The 17749-nt window shown below is 48.5% G+C and overlaps 1 protein-coding gene across 5 annotated transcripts in view; it reads right to left on the bottom strand.

Annotated features, from left to right (window-relative positions):
• Nucleotides 1-3118: 3118 nt before the first annotated feature.
• Nucleotides 3119-17749, bottom strand: part of WDR59 (WD repeat domain 59) — a 55097-nt gene continuing 40466 nt past the window's right edge. For 4 of the 5 annotated variants that reach the window (XM_058846081.1, XM_058846083.1, XM_058846084.1 and 1 more), the window contains 8 exons: nucleotides 12836-12969; nucleotides 11687-11768; nucleotides 9750-9862; nucleotides 8592-8739; nucleotides 8427-8499; nucleotides 7255-7381; nucleotides 6690-6832; nucleotides 3119-4812 (listed from right to left, as the gene is read on the bottom strand). In XM_058846081.1, coding sequence (XP_058702064.1) covers nucleotides 4577-4812; nucleotides 6690-6832; nucleotides 7255-7381; nucleotides 8427-8499; nucleotides 8592-8739; nucleotides 9750-9862; nucleotides 11687-11768; nucleotides 12836-12969 — 1056 coding nt within the window. In that variant the 3' untranslated portion in view covers nucleotides 3119-4576. The other variant, XM_058846085.1, reaches the window with a different exon arrangement.

The raw sequence follows: 17749 nt of genomic DNA, 5'->3' as shown, positions 1-17749 counted from the left end.
AGGGAAAAGTCCTTTTTTGGGTGGGCAGATTGATTTTGCACCCCAATAGGAGCAGAAGGCTTAAGGGTGAGCATGCTCCTGGCCACGCTGCTGCAGGGCACCTGGGATGCACTGGGAGTCCTTTGAGGTGGAGGATAAAAACATTTTCTAGGGGTGCGGTGGGCCAGAAATGTCCTGAGAGGTTGCTGAGAGACCCCAAACGAGGTGCTGCAATGGGACACTCTCTCAAGGGGGTTCCCCAATACCCTCAATGGCCAAGGTGGTCCTCGTTGTGGTGAGTGGCTTGTCGCAGCTCTCTGGGGCATTAGGGTGGCTTCTGGACGGACACTGAGGATTTTTTGATGAGCATGAGGACAAGGTGGGGGGCAGAGGAAGATCTGAATGGGCTGGGGCTCTCAGCTGGAGGCCACTGCACCCAATCCCAAACCAGGGACCCCAGACCTCAAGCATGCTCAGGTGCAATGGCCACTATCCCTTTATGGGATGCTGGAGAGGATGGAGAGAACACCTGGCTATGACCCCACCATGCAGTCCCCACCGGATGCTCTTGTCTATGCAGCCCAGCCCTACCTTGGGTTTTGGGGACACAGGCTGCCCAGGGCCACCCTTTGTAATCACAGCTCATGGCAGAGGTGGGTCCAGCCTTTGCCAGCCCACAAAGCTGACAGGTGACCTGTGGGTCCCTGCTGCCATCCTCTCCCAAGCAGACAGAGAACTGTGGTCCTCAAATGTGCCACAGCAGGCCCCAGGGGTATGAGCCAGGCTCTTGTGAGCTGACACTTCATCTTCCCATGTTACCTCCTGGGTGCTGTGGTGGGGCTCTGTCCCCCTGTGCAAGGCACAAGGGTGTCCCCACAGTGGATGAGCCGATCCCCATCTTTGCAGTGAGAACCAGGCAGCAGGGGGACCCTGTCACCTGCAGCGCAGGAATGCACTGAGCACAGGTGGCACTGGGAGAGGGACAGTACTGGAACCAAACTGTACAGCAGACACCAGTGTTACAGCATCAAATTGGCAGCAGAGGGTTGTGCCAAGGTCCTGTCCCTGCTGCTGTCCCCATCCCTGTCCCTGCACTGTGCCAGCCCCAGGACAAGCAGGATCAGGAAGTGTAGCTGGTTTGCTGATCAGCCTGGCTGAAATGAGAGCAGCCAAGTGGCTTTGGCTCATCAGTTCTTGAACTGGTTTCCCCACCAGACAGACGGACAGACGCTGGGGCTGGCACACAGGAGACAGCAGGAATGTGCTGCTGGGCTTGGGGCAGGATAAGGCCCTGCAGTGCTGGAGGGGCTGATGCTGGGATAATGGAGCTGTGGCTGCCAAGGAGGAGGAGGCCAATACAGACTCTGCTTGGTATTGCTTCCATGGCGAAAGGTCTTCCCTCTCTGTTAAACACTCCTTGTCTCTCTGCCAAACTCGATTATCAGGGATTAAACTTCCTTCTCTGCACATAAAGCCTCAGTGGGGATAAGGAAGACACACCATGCTTGTTTCACCCTCAGTAGGAAAACAAATAGGGTTTAAAATACTGACAGCGGCCTTTAGGGCACAGCGTGAATTGTGGGAGCTCTCTCCCTCTTCTAGTCCCATCCTTAGGAAAGCTAATGGATACACAGGTAACAGCCCTTGGGATGCATTTGACAGCTAGCTGAAGCAAGTTCTGGCAAGCAGCTATTCAGGGTCGGACCAAAGGTCCTCTGCCCTCGGCATCCTCCTCTGCACCGGCCTGTGCCAAAGCAGCTGTGGGGTGCGTGGGCATCTCTGCAGAGCGCTGCTGGCTGGGCTCTCTGGACGGAGGTGTCCTGGGATGGAGCTCCTCTCCTTGGCAGTGTCCAACATTCCTGGAGCCCCGGCAAACCCGTGGCACCAGTGATGCCCTGAGGGAAGTGGTTTGACACCCCTCCCACACGGTGTGCAGAGCTCTTGCCTCATGCAGAGCAGCCAATTTAATCCAATGCCCCCTTGATCCTGCTCCAGCAGAAACCATGGATGGGTCATCCCCTGCAGCATGACTGACCACACTCCTGAGCACTGTGCATCAGCTGAAGGCTCTATTCAATTCACCTGGTTTGACTGTGGCAGCATCCCCAGAGTCGGTCTGGCGCACACCCTGGCCCAGACTCTGCCTGAGCAGTCCCTGCCTCCTCTCCCTTCTCTAAAGCCTGCAATTCAGAGCGAGATTTGGCCACAATGGGGAACTTTTTTGCACTTTAGCAAGTTATTCGGAAGCGCAGGGGGATGCGGGGATAGGCAGTCGGGGGTGTGCAGCACAGAAGTGGCTGGCATGGGGCACCACCAGCCGCTCGTGTTTCCTTGCAATAATCACTTCTGCATGGAGTGGGGCTGTTCCCAAAGGAACCACCAGACATGCTGCAGGGTGTGAGAGAAATGCTGGCAGCATCCGGGAAGAAATTCCACCTATACCTGTGCAGGGCTGCACAAACAGCCACGGCAAGGGCTTTTCCGCCTTCCTCTGAAGTGCCGGCCGTGCTCCGCCTCAGGGGCATTCACATACTACAGAGATGGACCGTAATGGACTGTAATAACACACTAAATACCACGATTTGTCGGTCCGCCACCTTTAAATAACAAATCTCCTTTCCCTTCCAAGCTACAGGAGCACTCGAGCATGGAAATGAAAATACTTCCAAGCTGAATGGCTGTCACGTAGGGAGGCGGAGGGCGGGAGCCTTCTCCCTGCAGCTCCTGGCAAGGAGCGCCCTGGCCCTGCGGCTGCGGCGGCGCCGGGCAGGACCCCGCTGCAGCCTCCTGCTTTCCTGGGGGCAGACGCTGCCCACGGCCTCCCCGAGCTGCAGGATGTGGGCTTTGGTTTGCCCGCAGCTCAGACGCCGCCCGGCTTCACTTTCCCAAGGGGTGTCTCACAACCGCGGGCAGCTCCCCGTCTGTTCCCAGGCCGGTGTGGCAGGTGACAGCACATTGTCCCAGCCAGGGCTGGGGACCCAGCCACCCCTCAGCTACCACCGAGCCCCCTGCTTTGGGGTGCAGGGAGAGGGCCATGGGTGCAACACCCACCACCCACTGGGAGGAAGAGATGCTGGGGGCCCCCCACAGAGGGAGAGCCATCAGAGCAACACAACACCACATTCTATGAGACCAGCGCTTAAAAAAAAAATAATTTTAATGTTTTAGTTGTTTAAGATACATCATCTGTTTATTCCACAGCAGGATCCCACAGCCTGAGCTAGCACAGGGGTTGGGAATGGGCATGGCACATGGCCCCACTCAGCAGGCAAGCATGAGAGAAGGGATCAGAGCTGGTACAGGTGGGGGTAGCTCCAGCTGGCTCATCCCTGACCACACATTTGCTCAAATCCAAAGCTCAGGCTGAAGCCAGCCCTGGAGAGGCAGAGGCTGCACATTCCAGGTGTGCACACAGTGCACAGCAGTGTCCCTGCACTGGGAGTGCCCTGCAGGCACAGCCCCAAACAGATCCATCAGTACATTCTCCAGTTGATGCTCCACAGTAAGAAAAGTCATAAACCTTTTGCCTCTGTGAATCCCACCATTCTTCCAAACCCCCTTTTTCCCTAGAAACTGCTGCTTCCTCCCTGTTCAAGAGCCTTGTCACTTCAGCAGCAGCAAATCTCAAATTACCCATAATTTTCCCCATAGTGCCTGGAGACAACAGCCAAAAGGAGCTGTATGGAGTAAGTGTCCTCTGTGTTTTCTCAGTGAGGGAGAAAAGGCTTTCCAAAGCAACACATCTGTGAAAAGACAGTGTAGATCCCAAACTCAAAAGGCCTTTCCCAGTCACCAGGAAGTCTCACCAACAAGACAGGGACAAGTTAAAGTGCATTTTATGACCTGGTCAGAGCAGGAGATGAAGACACTTTAAAGCCTAACAGTACTAAAACTGCTGGAAGCAACTAATCCCAGGGACCTTGGGTGCTTGTCTGGGCTTTTTGCAGGTACTGACTAGTGAGCAGAAATCTACTTAAGAAGTAATCCTGAAATATGCCATTTCCTTCTCTTGCTTTGTGGGGAAATCTAAACAATGTAAACACGCATTCAAAATAAGGACTGCTGCTTCCAGAGAAACTCTGAGCACAGTTCCATGGACTATTTCCTCTTCAAGCACCATTTACAACTCACCTTTAGAACTTACTGTTGCTTGAGAATTATTTCTGCTTTAATTGTGTAAAACAACTGTTTTGCTCAGTTTGAGCCCATGTAAGGAGGCACCTGGAAAAGACTCTACATTGCTGAACGAGTTTGGCTCTGCCAGGTGGACCCTTTCCAGGGGAGCTTTCAAAAACCTCTTAATCCCAAACTAACCAATATTATTCACACACCCTTCTGCAGGAAAGAGCAATTTTTCTGGTCTGGCATCCATTGCCAGCAATGGACACAGGGAATTTGGTCAAATTGGTCTGGAAGCAACCTGGGAAGCATAGGAGTAATGGAAGCACTTGTAAACATCACCACAGCACATTACCAGGACGTCCTGCTTCAGCTCCTTGCGGTGATCTCCTCCAGACAGAGAGGAGCAGAACTGACTCAACATGTCTTGGGAATTAAATATTCAATCGGTTCCTGGGTGGCCCGCTGTCCCCATTGCTCAGAAGGTGCTCTCAAGCAGGCAGTGGCACCCACAGCCCGTGGGACAGACCTCCTGGGTGCGAAACCACTCCATCATGTGGCTGGTGTGGCCTCCATGTCCGCAGGTCAGGCAGAAATTGGAGGAGCCCCGCACGGCCACGTGGCAGATGGCGCACTGGAAGGTGAAGCCCTTGCAGACGGCGCACTGAGTGCCGCGCACCTCGCTGCGGCAGTGGCTGCAGTACACGCCGAACTCTGCCAGAGGGAACACACGGTTAGTGCTGGCAGAATCACAGACAAAGCAGTCCTGCATGCAGCCCTTTGCTCAGCAGATGAGCCCCTTAAACTGCCTCAAAGCTCCATCAGGGTGGGAGAGTGGATGGTGTTTAGAGAACTTGGTTTGTTGTCCATACGCAATTAAACGAACAGGCAACTGGAGCACTGAGGCACTGAACCGGCCCACCAATTCCCCTGGATGGCTACAGCTGTCTGCTGGAAATGTGGGTTGGATTTCAAGCTTTGGAGACACTGACTCGTTAAGGCTTCCTGCTGTTCTCATCCACCTCTGACCACTAGGAAGTGTCACTAAGCGAGCAAGAAGAGTCTCCATTTCTCATCAGAGAGCCCACCTGATGCCCCCTGGATCAGACTGTCAGCCATGGAGGGGAAAAAGCCATGGGCACCTGTTTACACTCCAGTTACTCCCCAGAAGTTGTCCTGGGTGACAAGGTGAGACTACTGCTGTTTCTCTAGCATCCTTCACCTGTTTTTCTTCTCCCAGGTCAAGGACAACTGTTCCCAGAGGTCTGTGAACAAGACAATTTGGCAGCTGTCCTTAAGCTGGGTATCTACACTGCTGAAAGTATTCAAGGAGAGAAGTTCTTTTTACCTATTTGCTGGCTAGCTCACCTAGTTAGAGATCTTGCAATTCTAGCATAAGGACACTTCAGCCCAGGATCAGAGACGAAGACAGGACATCTCACAGGGAACAAAGAACATTCATCAGCACAGAGTTGAGCATTGCTGGCATGGCAGTATGTGAATTTTCCAGCTTTCCTGGAGAGATGTTACAAAGCCCTTTAACCAACACCTGTAAGCCTCATCTCCACCCAGAACTGTGAAGAAGTCAATCCCATTTACTTGAAGAGGTAACCTCTCTCAGAGGTTAAATGCCACATTTGCAGTGACATTTCAGTAACCAATGGACACTTTATCTATGTAGCAGGATGCTCTGTCTAAGCAAGAGTAAAACAGCTTGCATTTTGCTTTACTTGCAATCTATCAATGATGGATTGAGTGGGGGGGGCTGCTGCTCTTAATGTTGAATGCTGAAACCAGCTTGATCACACTACCCCAAATTAGACCCATCACGTGGATAGGTAGGGCAAATGCTTCCTCATCAAGGCTGGCATCAACAGAGATGTGAAAGGCCTGGTAGGGAAGGGAGAGGCAGATGTTTACAGAAGAAGAAACCAAAGAGCTGATAGCATCTTACTCAAAAATAAAGCACGTTCTGTTGAGCAGGCAAGGCAACATTTTATCTAAAATGGTGTGACTGACAGTCAGTCACTTCATACCATAAAGACCAGTTCCAATTTTAAATGGGGAAAATTTTTAACACACCTCCCTTAGGTGTGTGTGAGGATCCTTACCCTTGGGTACACCTATCAAGGTCAATCCTCAAAGCTGAGTGAGAGAGATTTGCCCATGGTCATTGCTATGGGTAAACATCAGTGCCGACCTGATAATTATTAAGCTAGCTTTAATATTATTTATTTAATAACCAGTGTGTTGTATTACTAGTTTTAATTTTCTATACTGTGTGGTAAGTAATTCTGATTAAGGCCTTTTCAGTCTAATGATTATCATTATATTCATAAATTTAAATAAACTCTTCATATTTTATTCATATTAAATAATAGGTTTGCCATCATTAACCCTGTGGAACAATTTGTTCCAACATTTAATTACACCTATGTAAGAATTTTAAACCTTTGTGACTTCCCTGGGTGGGTTTCTCAGATAAACTTTGTCCATTCTGTCCATGACACATCCTGCCCTGCAGACTGCACGTTCCTAAGCTCCTGAGGCAGAGCTGTGGCTCTGCCTGGGCAACTAGACCAGACACTCACCAATTCCCTTGTGGGGATCAGGAGGACATGAGACAAACTTCAGAACCTCAGCCCGCTTCTCTCGCAGGCCCCAGCGATAAAGGATTTCTCCATAGCACTTCTTGAAGTCATCAAATTGCTGAGTATTGGCAGGATCCAGCAGCCTAGAGGAACAAACAGGCTTGTAACTGATTCACTTGCAGAGACTCTGGTTACAATCCTCTGTCCAGTGGTGGCTATTCAACCAGCTCAAATTGCTGGAAATTCAGCAGGGCACTTCTCACAGGTTGCTGAAACATTGCTGAACACAAACTACTCTGGCCTTGACTTGTTCTACACTCCAGGGTGCACACTCTGTGGGTGGGTCCTTTGGGGCCCCCACCATGGCCTCTTAGGGATGCATCATGTGTAATCCCAGCAGCGCTGATCTGCAGGATGATGCTTCTTCAAGTAATTGTGTGAATGACAAGGTCTAGGGGCAGGTGTGGTACTGCACAGCACCATGAGAGACCTGGCCATGGAGTTCCACATGACTGAGCTGCAAGTAAGGCATCTCTGAATACCCTTGAGGCCCATAATAACCTACCTTTTGTTTTTCTCATGCTGGTCCTTCTCCCGCTCCCGATGGTCAGGATACATTAGGTTTCCATAGCGAAAGTCATCTGGAGAAGATTCGCACCAGGGAGTGGAGGTCTGCTCCGTGTCTTTGTTTGCTGCAAACACCAAGAGGCTGTGAGTGCATCTCCCCCCTCAAAACTGGGGTCAGGAAGGGACATGAAAGACCACAGGTTTGCAACCCCACATTTCAGTCCTATCTCTGTCCTACCACCCTCTGCATTCCAACAAACACTGCCCCACCTCCAAGATATAAGTGCCAGCCTCTACTTGCCAAGTGCTTCTACTACACTTTTGGTGACAGCACTTAATGGGGATCACCAGGCAGAGAAATCTGATGTGGAGGAATCCCTTTTGCCTTCTGCTTTAGACAAAAAGTAACCAGGCAATCAATCCCATGGAGTTTGCTTGGGAACATTTTCCCAGGCGGACCTGGGTTCCTCCTTCCTCCTTGAGACAGGGAGGACTCTCATCACCAGGACTGCTGTTATTACATAAAGGGACCTCTGCATGCAAAGTACTGCCCTGGGGGCAGGGAGATGACTGCTAATAACTGCTACAAAAGATTATCCGCTCCCCTAAACCCCATCCTCTTCCCCATGTCACACGTACCATGATATCACACTGAAAAGTTACAGCTGTGGTGCTAACAGGGCTGATGCTACCCCAGGCTGTGTATATCACTAGGAATCTGCAAAAATTTTCAACTCTGACACCAGAGCCTCCCATTGTCACCTTTGTCAGCTTTGAAAAACTTCTGTGAATACTCAGGGCACCAAGAACCCAGTCTTTCCAACTGCTGTGTTTTTTCTAGTGAGAGAAGAAGGCCCAGCATTGCTTTTCCCCTGAACCCTGTGGAATTAGCTGGCTAATTTTGAGGCCATTTTCAATACTCACTGAATGAAGTACCTACTGAAATCAGAAGGTGCAGGACTGCAGGAGCCTCAACACAGATACTGCAAGGCCTGCTCACTTCCAGCCATGGAGTCACACCATGCTGGCCAAACTCCACAGAGCTGCTCTGGCAGAACACATCTGCAATCATAGCCAGTACTAACTCCCTCCTTTCCCCACCATGGGAGCCATCTAAAACCTTGGCTGGAAGGGCGTGAGATTCTTTTATTTACTAGCCAGGACTCATACCTATGCTCCAGCCTCCGGTGCCAATCCCAGGATCTGACATGCTGGAACAGGAGCCAGAGGAAGTAAAGCTGGGCTGTTGAGGGGGAAAGGAGAATAAAACATGTTATCTATGTGAGAGACGTTCAAAGATATCCAAGACAAATGGGAGAGAAGTGGCAATCATACATATCGGCTGTGGGAGGCCAGGTTGGAGGCACGCTGAGGAAAGGGGACACAAGAGTTGGGGCACCCCTGGAGCCTTGACTGGGCTTCAAACACACTGCAGAGCATGGCCAGGGTCTGTACATCGTGGAGCTGTGAGTAATGAGCCAGCCTGGGAAATGAAAAAGACAGTGTGAGACTGAGCAGAATTCAATGGCAAAACCAGTGAGACTCGAGGACAGCTAATTTCAAGCCTATTGCATACATAGGTGCCATGACTGCCCAAAGGAGATGTGCACTGAGGGACTGGGTTGGCTTTTCTGTCACACCTTTGAGAAGCCAAGTTCTCCTTCTGAAAACACTCATGCCCTAACTGGTGGAAGAAGGATGTGAGCTCTGGAAATCCACCAGTACTTGGGCTCAGATGTAATGCTGGCGCCATTAGACTCACTCCCAGCCACAATATCTTTTTGACAAAGCCATCTGGGTGCAAGCATCCTGCACCTGGATCACAAGGCAAAAGGCAGGTGCAGGTTTTCTAGAAGGCTAGGAAGTTTCCAGTCTTCTCTGAAGGCTGAGAGTGATAAAGAACAACCTGTGCTGTGCTCCCACTGCTGTCATGCAGCAGGAGAGAGCTCAGACAAGCAACTGTATGGAAAGCACAGCACACAAATCCTGCACTTCCAAACAGTGTAGATCAACAAATAATAGTCACTAATTATGTGCCCTCCTGAGTAGATTCACCACCTGGAAGACATTTGTAGCTAACACTCGGCTTTGAAGCCACTGGAACAACTTCCCAGTAAAGTTAGGTGACAACAGGGAATCTGAAAATGGAAAAAAGGTGCCGAACCAACAGGCTGATTTAGTGGAGAGCAGGAAACCCAAATCTCCAAGGCAGGCATTGTGGGCATGGAAATAGTGCTCCACCTATGCCTGGCCTGTTGCTCAATGCTGGCCAAGGAAGACCTGAGTGATAAATGGAAGGTCAAGGGCTGCCTCCTCTATGCCAGAAACACATTTGGAATTTCCCTTTGTGATGCATCACAGGCTTGAGATGGGAAAAAAATCCATGCTGTGGCACTACCCCAAATCTGAAATAACCCCTTACATACAGATAGTTAGGGAGGGCTCTGCTTCAGCAACCATTCCCCAACCCCTCCCCAGCATTCAGACACGTACAAGGACTCCAGTAATTGACGTCCAAATGGATGTTGTGCCCAAGGTATCTCTAAATCTGGGTCAGACTTCGGTCCAAGACAGAGATCAGTGGCTACCATGGCCAGTGACCAAACCTGGCAGACAGGAAGGAAAAGCAGTAAAGCTACAATTAGGATTAACCACACTCCCAGGGCATAGGTGTGCACAAATTCACACATAGACAGATAATAATGGAGCTTGTCTGTTTCAGATTAGTTGTTTTTTAGTTTTTTTCCCCTGACAGCAGGGAACAGTTTCGGTCTCTGTGTCACAAATAATACAGAGAATAACACAAAACCAAAGCTTTCCCTGTCCCACTTGCTTTGTGTTTGGGTTAAACACAAAAGCTGAACAGTCTATGGTCTATTAGTGCATTTTATATTCACAAGCCTCAAAAGGGTTTAGATTTGATACAGTTCTTGGGTTCAGAGATGTCTGATGGCAGAAAGTTTACTGGTAAATCATTATTTGCATGAGAAATATTCATTAGTGGTGTCACTGAGCACTATTCTCCTCATGCAGCCTGGCACAGATAGAACACTGTTTGCCTTTTCTACTTCAGAGTTTAACCACATGAAATTTCTCATTCATTTATCATCCTCTACTCTGAAAATGGTTCCATCTTGTCAGTCTCTATACCACTGATCTAGGACTGCTTTTTCTGCTGTGCCTAGAAAAATGGGACAGTTAGAATATTCTAGGGGAAAGGAAAGCCCCTAGTTTAGCACAAAAAAAAAAAGAGCAGGAAAGGAAAAAGTGTGCAAAAAACCCAGCAGAAATCAGAGCACTGACAACATGGACAATAAAGTAAAACCACATGCTCCAAGTACAAAGAACAAACAGCCAGAAAAAGTAGTCCCAAAGCTGCTCCACATGAAACCCGAGAGAGCAACAGAAGAGAAACCAAAACAAGGACTGGGCTGAGTAAGAGAGTGTGCAGAAAGGTAACAGGAAAGATGCCACTTCCTACACTGCTATAGAGCACATCAAACCTGTAACTTGCAACTCAAGCCTGCATGTCTGCTGTGAGCTGCACTACAGGCTGGAGTTACAAGGAGCAGGAAAAATCAAGCAAGAAACAGAGTTATCTCAGAGAAATCTTGCTGAAGTTACTCCACCCAAACTCTGGTCCCATGTGGACAAACCAGACTGCAAGAGGAAGAACAGACAAAGGGGAACTAGACCTACTTTCTGCTAGTGTTGCAGAACCCACCAAGAAGCAAGACAACAGCTTGAGTCAGCTTCTGCCTAGATCAGGTAAGCCTATGCATGTTGCCTGTCCAGCTCTAGTAAGAGCCAAATGCTGAGGAGATGTGCACAGCTCCTGTGGCACTGCCAACTCCCATCTCTTTCAGGTGTTCCCATGTCCTGTCAAATGTTCTGCCTGTTGCAACGGACTAATCACAGGGAAAAACATGGGCCACAATAGCCATTTTTCTCCTATTTTTATCTGAAGTCAAATAGCCAGCCCCATTTTGGGGCCCCTGGGCCCAGGCTCTCTTGGGAGAAGACAGCTGCAGTTAGGACTCAATGCCAACACAGATGAATGCCAAACAATGGGAACAATTACATAAGTATGAAAAAAATTATGGATCAAAATGCTGACAGCAGCTAGGCAACTCTGTGCACAGTTACTCCATTTGATGACTCAAGAGCAGGCTGCATTCCTTACTTTGCCTACAGGAATTCCCTGAAAAATGTATTTCACTCAGTTTGTGCAGTCCTGGGAATGAAAGTCTCGATGCCCAGAGTCAGCGAGGTGGGGAGCACCTCAGTAGCCATTCCACCCGCCTGGTTCACCAACCAGAGACTCCCTGACAGAGCTGCTGAACCCAGTGGCCACTTGGGTGTGAGTGACAGCACAAGCCATTGGAGGGTAGCACAGCATGCTGAGGAAGAGGTCTGGCTCCATGGCGTACCTGTACGAGATCCCTCCGCCCCACTGCCAAGGCTGAGGCAGCATTCTTCTGGCAAGTCTCCTGGATGTTATTCACGTTCAGTCTGAAAAGAAAGGAGGTAACTCAGCTCTGACAGGCACATTACCTACAAAGGTGGGGAGGAATGGGGGGAAGGGGGAACGTGGCTCTGGCAGCAGTGAGCAGCCCAGAACCTCCTGATGAATATGAGCCTCTTCGCATGGCCAGGATCCCATCCCATCCTTCTCTGTTATTCAGGGATCACTGCCATCCTCCTCCCACTATTCATTTTTACTAATACACCACACATTGAGTCCAACTCCACACTAGCTGGGACAGATTTAGGGCTGTTTACACAAGATGTCCCATGAAGAAAGGTCCAACAGGTTTTTTTAAAGAATATTTTTGAAAATAACATAGAAAGGGAGAGAAAGAAAGGTTTCTTTCCTCTCTTTCTTTCCTCAGAAAGGAAAACTACATCTTCCCTGAATGTCCATAGACTGGAAATTCCATTAAGGACCAGCCAGTATTACCAAACTTAAGAAAGAAAAAATTCAGGAACAGAGGTTTTGTAACCATGTAATTTAGAAAGTCTGGAAAAAGGAAGCCCTTTGTTAAAAAAAAACAAAACCAAAAACAACAAAAACACAAAAATGCCCACAGAACTCCATCCTTTCCATTAACACAGAACAACTTGCAGAACAGACATGTACAACCAACTGGGAACATATAGAATACTTCTGAAATTAAAAAGCTTTGTAAGCTATTAATAGTTTTACAGAATGAAAATGTGCATTTACTGAGATTTTAAGCCTGTAGATTTAACACGAGATTTGAAAAATAATTTCTCTTGCTAGCAGGTGAAAATCTGAACCTGTAACATTTGCAGTGACGAGACTGAAGCACCGCTTCAAACTCTGTTGACCACACCTCATCACAAATTTATTCCCTCACACTTTTCAAATTTACAGGAGACAGGTAAACCCCTCTCACAGGCAGAGGGATACCAAAAAAAAACAGTGAGGCAAGAAAAGAGGAAGAAGGTAGAGAAACATTCATGGATCCATGCTGACTGATGCCAGGATTAAAGCACAGCAATGCCAAAGACAGCTACTTTCATTTGGGAAGGGATGACCACCCACATGTACTCACATGTAGAGCTCTCCCAGCAGCTTGTGGACAGGCAGCAAGCAGGAAATATCTTGGATAATAACTTTGCCAGCAGCCTTGATGGGTCGGTTGCTGGTATCTGTCCCCTCTCGTTTGCTTTTCCACCTCCTTGATTTCTGCAGAACGAATGGCAGTGTTACTGGGGAAGAGGACAGTGGGCTGCTTGGGACAGGGAACAAAGCACTAGGGTCAGGAATAATGCAAGCAGCACCCAAACCTGCCTTTTAGAAGGCTCTCTGTTACCCTGGAATACATCCATGACATGCCCAGGAGAACAAGCATCTCCATCTGTAGGAAGTGAAAAGCAGGTCAAGGCAGCGAGCTCAAGGTCAAACTCACTCAAAAAGTATTTTGTGAGTTTCCCTGTGAAAGCCAGTAATAGAATAAGTCATCTTCAGGATGCCAATCAAACCTGGGCAAGTTTGGCAGGAAGACGGTTCAGTTCTCATTCTCTGGGAACCCTCTGCAGATGGACCACTGCTGACTTCAGCCAGTGTCAGCACAGAGACATGCTGGAGGCAGCTGCTGCTCACCCTTCGCCTCAGGGCAAGCCCACAGCTCCAGACTGTCTCTAGGTCTGCCCTCTCAGGATGAGAACAGCCCTGTTCAGTGCCAGCACAGGGCTCCCACGTCCTGCTTTATCAACAGCTTCAAACAAACAACTGGCAGATGATAAAGCAGGGCCCAAGTTTTCCTAGCAAGGATCCCTAGCTATCATGCTCACAGCTACTTACAGCTGGCTCGGGACGTAAGAGGGGGGAGAAGAAAGGAGAGGAACCAATGAAGGGAACAGAAACAAGAAGCCAAGATTCCCAAATACTCCCTGTAACAGACACAGAGGACATCTTAAAGCCAAGCTGCCTAAAGCATAAAGCTTGCTTGGCTGTGTGAAACACTGTAGAGTATTTGTCTGGTATCCTGACCTCTTCCAGCTCTTTGCTCTACAAGAGTGAGGAGGAGGGATGAGAGGATGTGTGGCAGCAACAGGCAGAAGGCACTGGAGCTCTACTGAAGGAAGCACTGGCTGCTGTGCAGGGTTCCAATGCTTTGCAATGCTGCTCTCTCATGGCGTGTTCCCTCACTGCCACACAGAGCGACAGACCCACACAGAAGCGCCTGGTCATGCTGGGTTAGGGAGGCTTTCCTGGGGCACTCATGCTGGGGCTTCCCCACACCTCAAAGCAGAACAGCCCCTCTCCCAAGAGGCCGGCAAAGCTGTGCTGATGGCTCTGTAGGGCAGACACAGCTCACACAAGCTCACATTGGTTCTCCTAAAGAGCAGACCGGGATACAGGAAAGGTAGGACTTGGATCTGCAAGCAGGGTCACCTTTACTGTGGGTATGAGGCCAGCTCTGGGATGGCTGAGTGCCAAATGGCTTTTGACCATGACCATGCAGTCCTGTGAAAACCTGGGCAGGCTTATCAGACACAAAATGTCCTTCAAAAACTACTCATGACCTTAAGAAATGCCACTGCCTGCCTGGCCCAAGCTTAGGCGAGTGTGCTGAGGAGGACCTGCCACCCTGATCATACTACTAAAACATGCCACAAGAAGCAAAACAGAATCTCCTGAAGCTTCTCTGAACACTGCACAGCTGAGGATCAGTGGCTCCAGTTTGACAGTAAGTGAAGAAGGCATTTCTGCCTCAAAGGAGGCAAAGGCGGGTTTTTCCAGGGATGCCCATGTTACACAGCATCACCATTCCCCTCATCGTCCACCACTCCACTGAGTAAAGAAGAGCAGAGCTTTGCATGGTGCCAAACATTCAGAGGGGTGAAACACTTGTAGAAACAGGACTGTCAGCATCCAGTTCTCTGGAAAAGCTGACTGACTAGTTCCCTGCCACATCTCTTCAAATTCTAATTCATCGAAGAGGAATCTGCCTGCAGTACTTATCTGTCCCCTGAAGCTGAAAAGCGCTATGCAGGGGAAGGTGGCTAGAATGGGGTCAGGTGGGAGACCCACCCTCTCTTCAGCCCATCAGTTCCTAATCAAGGCACAGTGTGGATCAACTCTGCCTCTCTTGACATTGGGCAGGCTAATCCTGTTTTGATAACACCTAAAAGTTCAGCTGCCCTTTCCATGCTGAAGGATGTAGGCTGTATTACAACCAGGCTCCCAAGTAACAGTGGCACCTGTACCTCATTCCTTCTCAGGGCAGCAAATGCTGTCTCACAGGTATGGCAAGGAGCTGCTGATGCTACTAAAATCAGTGTATGAGCGAAGCTTGGGAGCCCCAGAACAATGACATGCCAGAAGGAAAGAGCTCAGGCATTGTCCTGGAAGGGCTACCAGGCTTCTCACAGCAAAAGCTGTATTTGTGCTGTGTCTGAGCAGGTGTTTCAGCCCAGGCCTGCAGACACAGAACCACATTCTGTGGGCTATCAACAAGAGCTTCTAGAGCCTGGCAGGTAATTTGGAGAGCAACTTGCCACCTCCTGACCATCTGTAAGCCAGTTGGCCCCAGGACTCACAGCTGATGGAGATCTCCCTCTACCCCGTGTTTGGAAACAGATTCAACCTGCTCCTGCCCCCTGCAAGAGCAGACTGAAGAAGCCTCCCAACAGGCATTTCAAGACTAGAAACATGGACAACACACATCATTTTCCACAGGCAACTGGCTCTTTTTTTTTTTTTTTTTTGGAGAATGACAACAAATGAAGATGAGAATGAAAAAGAGCTCTCATGAATGGTTTCCACTGCTTGCTTTTAGCATATCACCAGACAAATGGAAACACTAAATGTATCAGAACCCCCTGAAAACCTGGACTCAAACCCAATATTGTCCTGTTTTCTTCTTTTTAACTCTGCTTATTTACTGGCAAAAAAGGAAACCCTAATTCTTTACTGGTGTGTCTCCAGGAGTGGAGTTAGTTGATGACCACAGGCCCTGCCTGTACTACACTTCCATGTCCACCAATTCCAGCTCCTAAAGCTGTGACAGGAAAAAATCATAAAGCTACAAAGCTAAAAATCATAAAGCGAAAAAGAGTCACCATTAAAAAAGTCTGGATTTTCTACAATTCAGGTTTACCTCAGCTACAGCAAGTGAGAGTTAGGAAAAAAGCTGCAATCAGAAGTATGAGAACTATCATGGATGGGGTAAAGTTCATCACCATTGACAACAGAAGCTCTACTTTGAATCCAATAATTGCTAGTGTTAATTACAGGAGTAGCTCTCCACCAGGCGGTATTTGAGTGCTTTTAATAGGGATTACCAGAGATAAAGAAAGCTTTAGGTTGGGTTTGTCTGGCCAAGTTCCACCTCCCTCCAATTCCACCTCTTCTCCCAGGAGAAGCTCCCACTATGGTGTAATCAAAAGGCGTCACCAAGGCTCAGGGGCATTAGGGTAGAGCAGAAAACACATCTCTTTCTAGGGGCTGGAGCACAGGTCAGGATGGAGAGCAGGGAACATAACATTTGGAGCTGAAGCAGAAATCAACATGCACCAAGCTAGCTGCTGGCAGCTGAAGGACAAAGACACAGGTCTTCTGCACTGCCCATGACATTGCTAGCTCTTCCTGAAACCTAGAATCCATGCCAAGGAGAACTGCATCTACCCAGCTGCTCCTCAGTTTAATGAGAGGAAGACACGAAAGAAAATAGCTACAGTGATAAGTAAATTAAGACTCATCAGTTCCTCAGAGCACGAGAAGGAAAGAAACCAGAGCATTTATGGCAATCATGGGGTTGGAGGTGACAGCAGGGAACAGCACTGAATAATGACTAAAAAAGCCAGCCTGCACCTGCACTACTATACCCAAGGCTGTAATTTGCTGCAATCTGAGGTGATAACGATGGCAGTAAATGGGTTACATGTAGAAACAGATAGCCCAAGAATAAGCCACCAACTGCTTTGTAGCAACCACCATCATCACTGCATACTCAGCAGCAGGAGTTGCAAAATGCTGCCCGTTTGGAAAGGATGCTGAACACTTGGGTGTGTGTGCCTTTGGATCCTGCTGAGGCAGGCAGTGCTTTAAGTAGGATCCTGAAATGTAAAGTGCCTGTTTCACATCAGCATATGCAAAATTTCAGGGTTTGTGGTATAAACTAGCATTAGTAGGGCAAAGGTAAAGGTTGTGAACAAAAAGAGAACGGACTTAATGCCAAGAGATTAAGCTGCAGTAAGACATGTACAAAATAGTTAAATCTGCTCAAGTCAGGTTCAAGCTGCTTCTCATATTTTTTTAAATAAAATGCAAAAATTGCTTCCTCCCTGTAGAATGCTATGCTCCTTTATTCTAAACAACTGCCTACAGATTAACTCCCCCGTGTGGCTCATGCAGTACTGCCTGGATTTTCTCTTCAAAATAATAAACATTTACTATTTCCAGCATCTCCCACAGTATCAGGCACCTGCCACAAAGGCACTAAAAAATCCAAGGCCCTTTTGAATCAAGTGCCCCACAGCAGGAATATATCTTTATAGCTTCCATCAATCAATAGCTGGCACCTGCCCTGAAGGATGGGCACTTCAGAAGAGGAGGCCAGAAAGAAAGAGGAATTATTGCTTCTTATAAACTTGCTAAGCTCTTGCTTCCCCAAACACCTTGAGCAATACTGAGCTCTTCTTCCAGAAGGAAGGCACATGATTTGCACTAATAACCTATACCTCTCCTTGTGTATGCCTGGGTCTTCACCTTAGGCACTGCTTCCCCCTTTGGAGAGTCAGTTTAGCCTCATCCAAAGGTTATCCACAAATACAATCAATCCTTTAAGGCTTGCACTAACCCCTGTATCACTTTTAAATATATGTTACAGAAAATTATAACTTTATCACATCACTACTTGCTCTTCCTTCCAGGACAGAGATAATTGTAAATTAAACTGTGGCCTTTGTGCTCTGCAATTTACCACACAAGCTGGCAAGTTCATTGCTTGATTTTCTTT

This window comes from Poecile atricapillus, chromosome 10 (genome assembly GCF_030490865.1).
Source record: "Poecile atricapillus isolate bPoeAtr1 chromosome 10, bPoeAtr1.hap1, whole genome shotgun sequence".
Classification (NCBI taxonomy): Eukaryota; Metazoa; Chordata; class Aves; order Passeriformes; family Paridae; genus Poecile; species Poecile atricapillus.
Note: the sequence above shows the minus strand (reverse complement) of the source record. Positions and strands in the feature narration are given on the sequence as shown.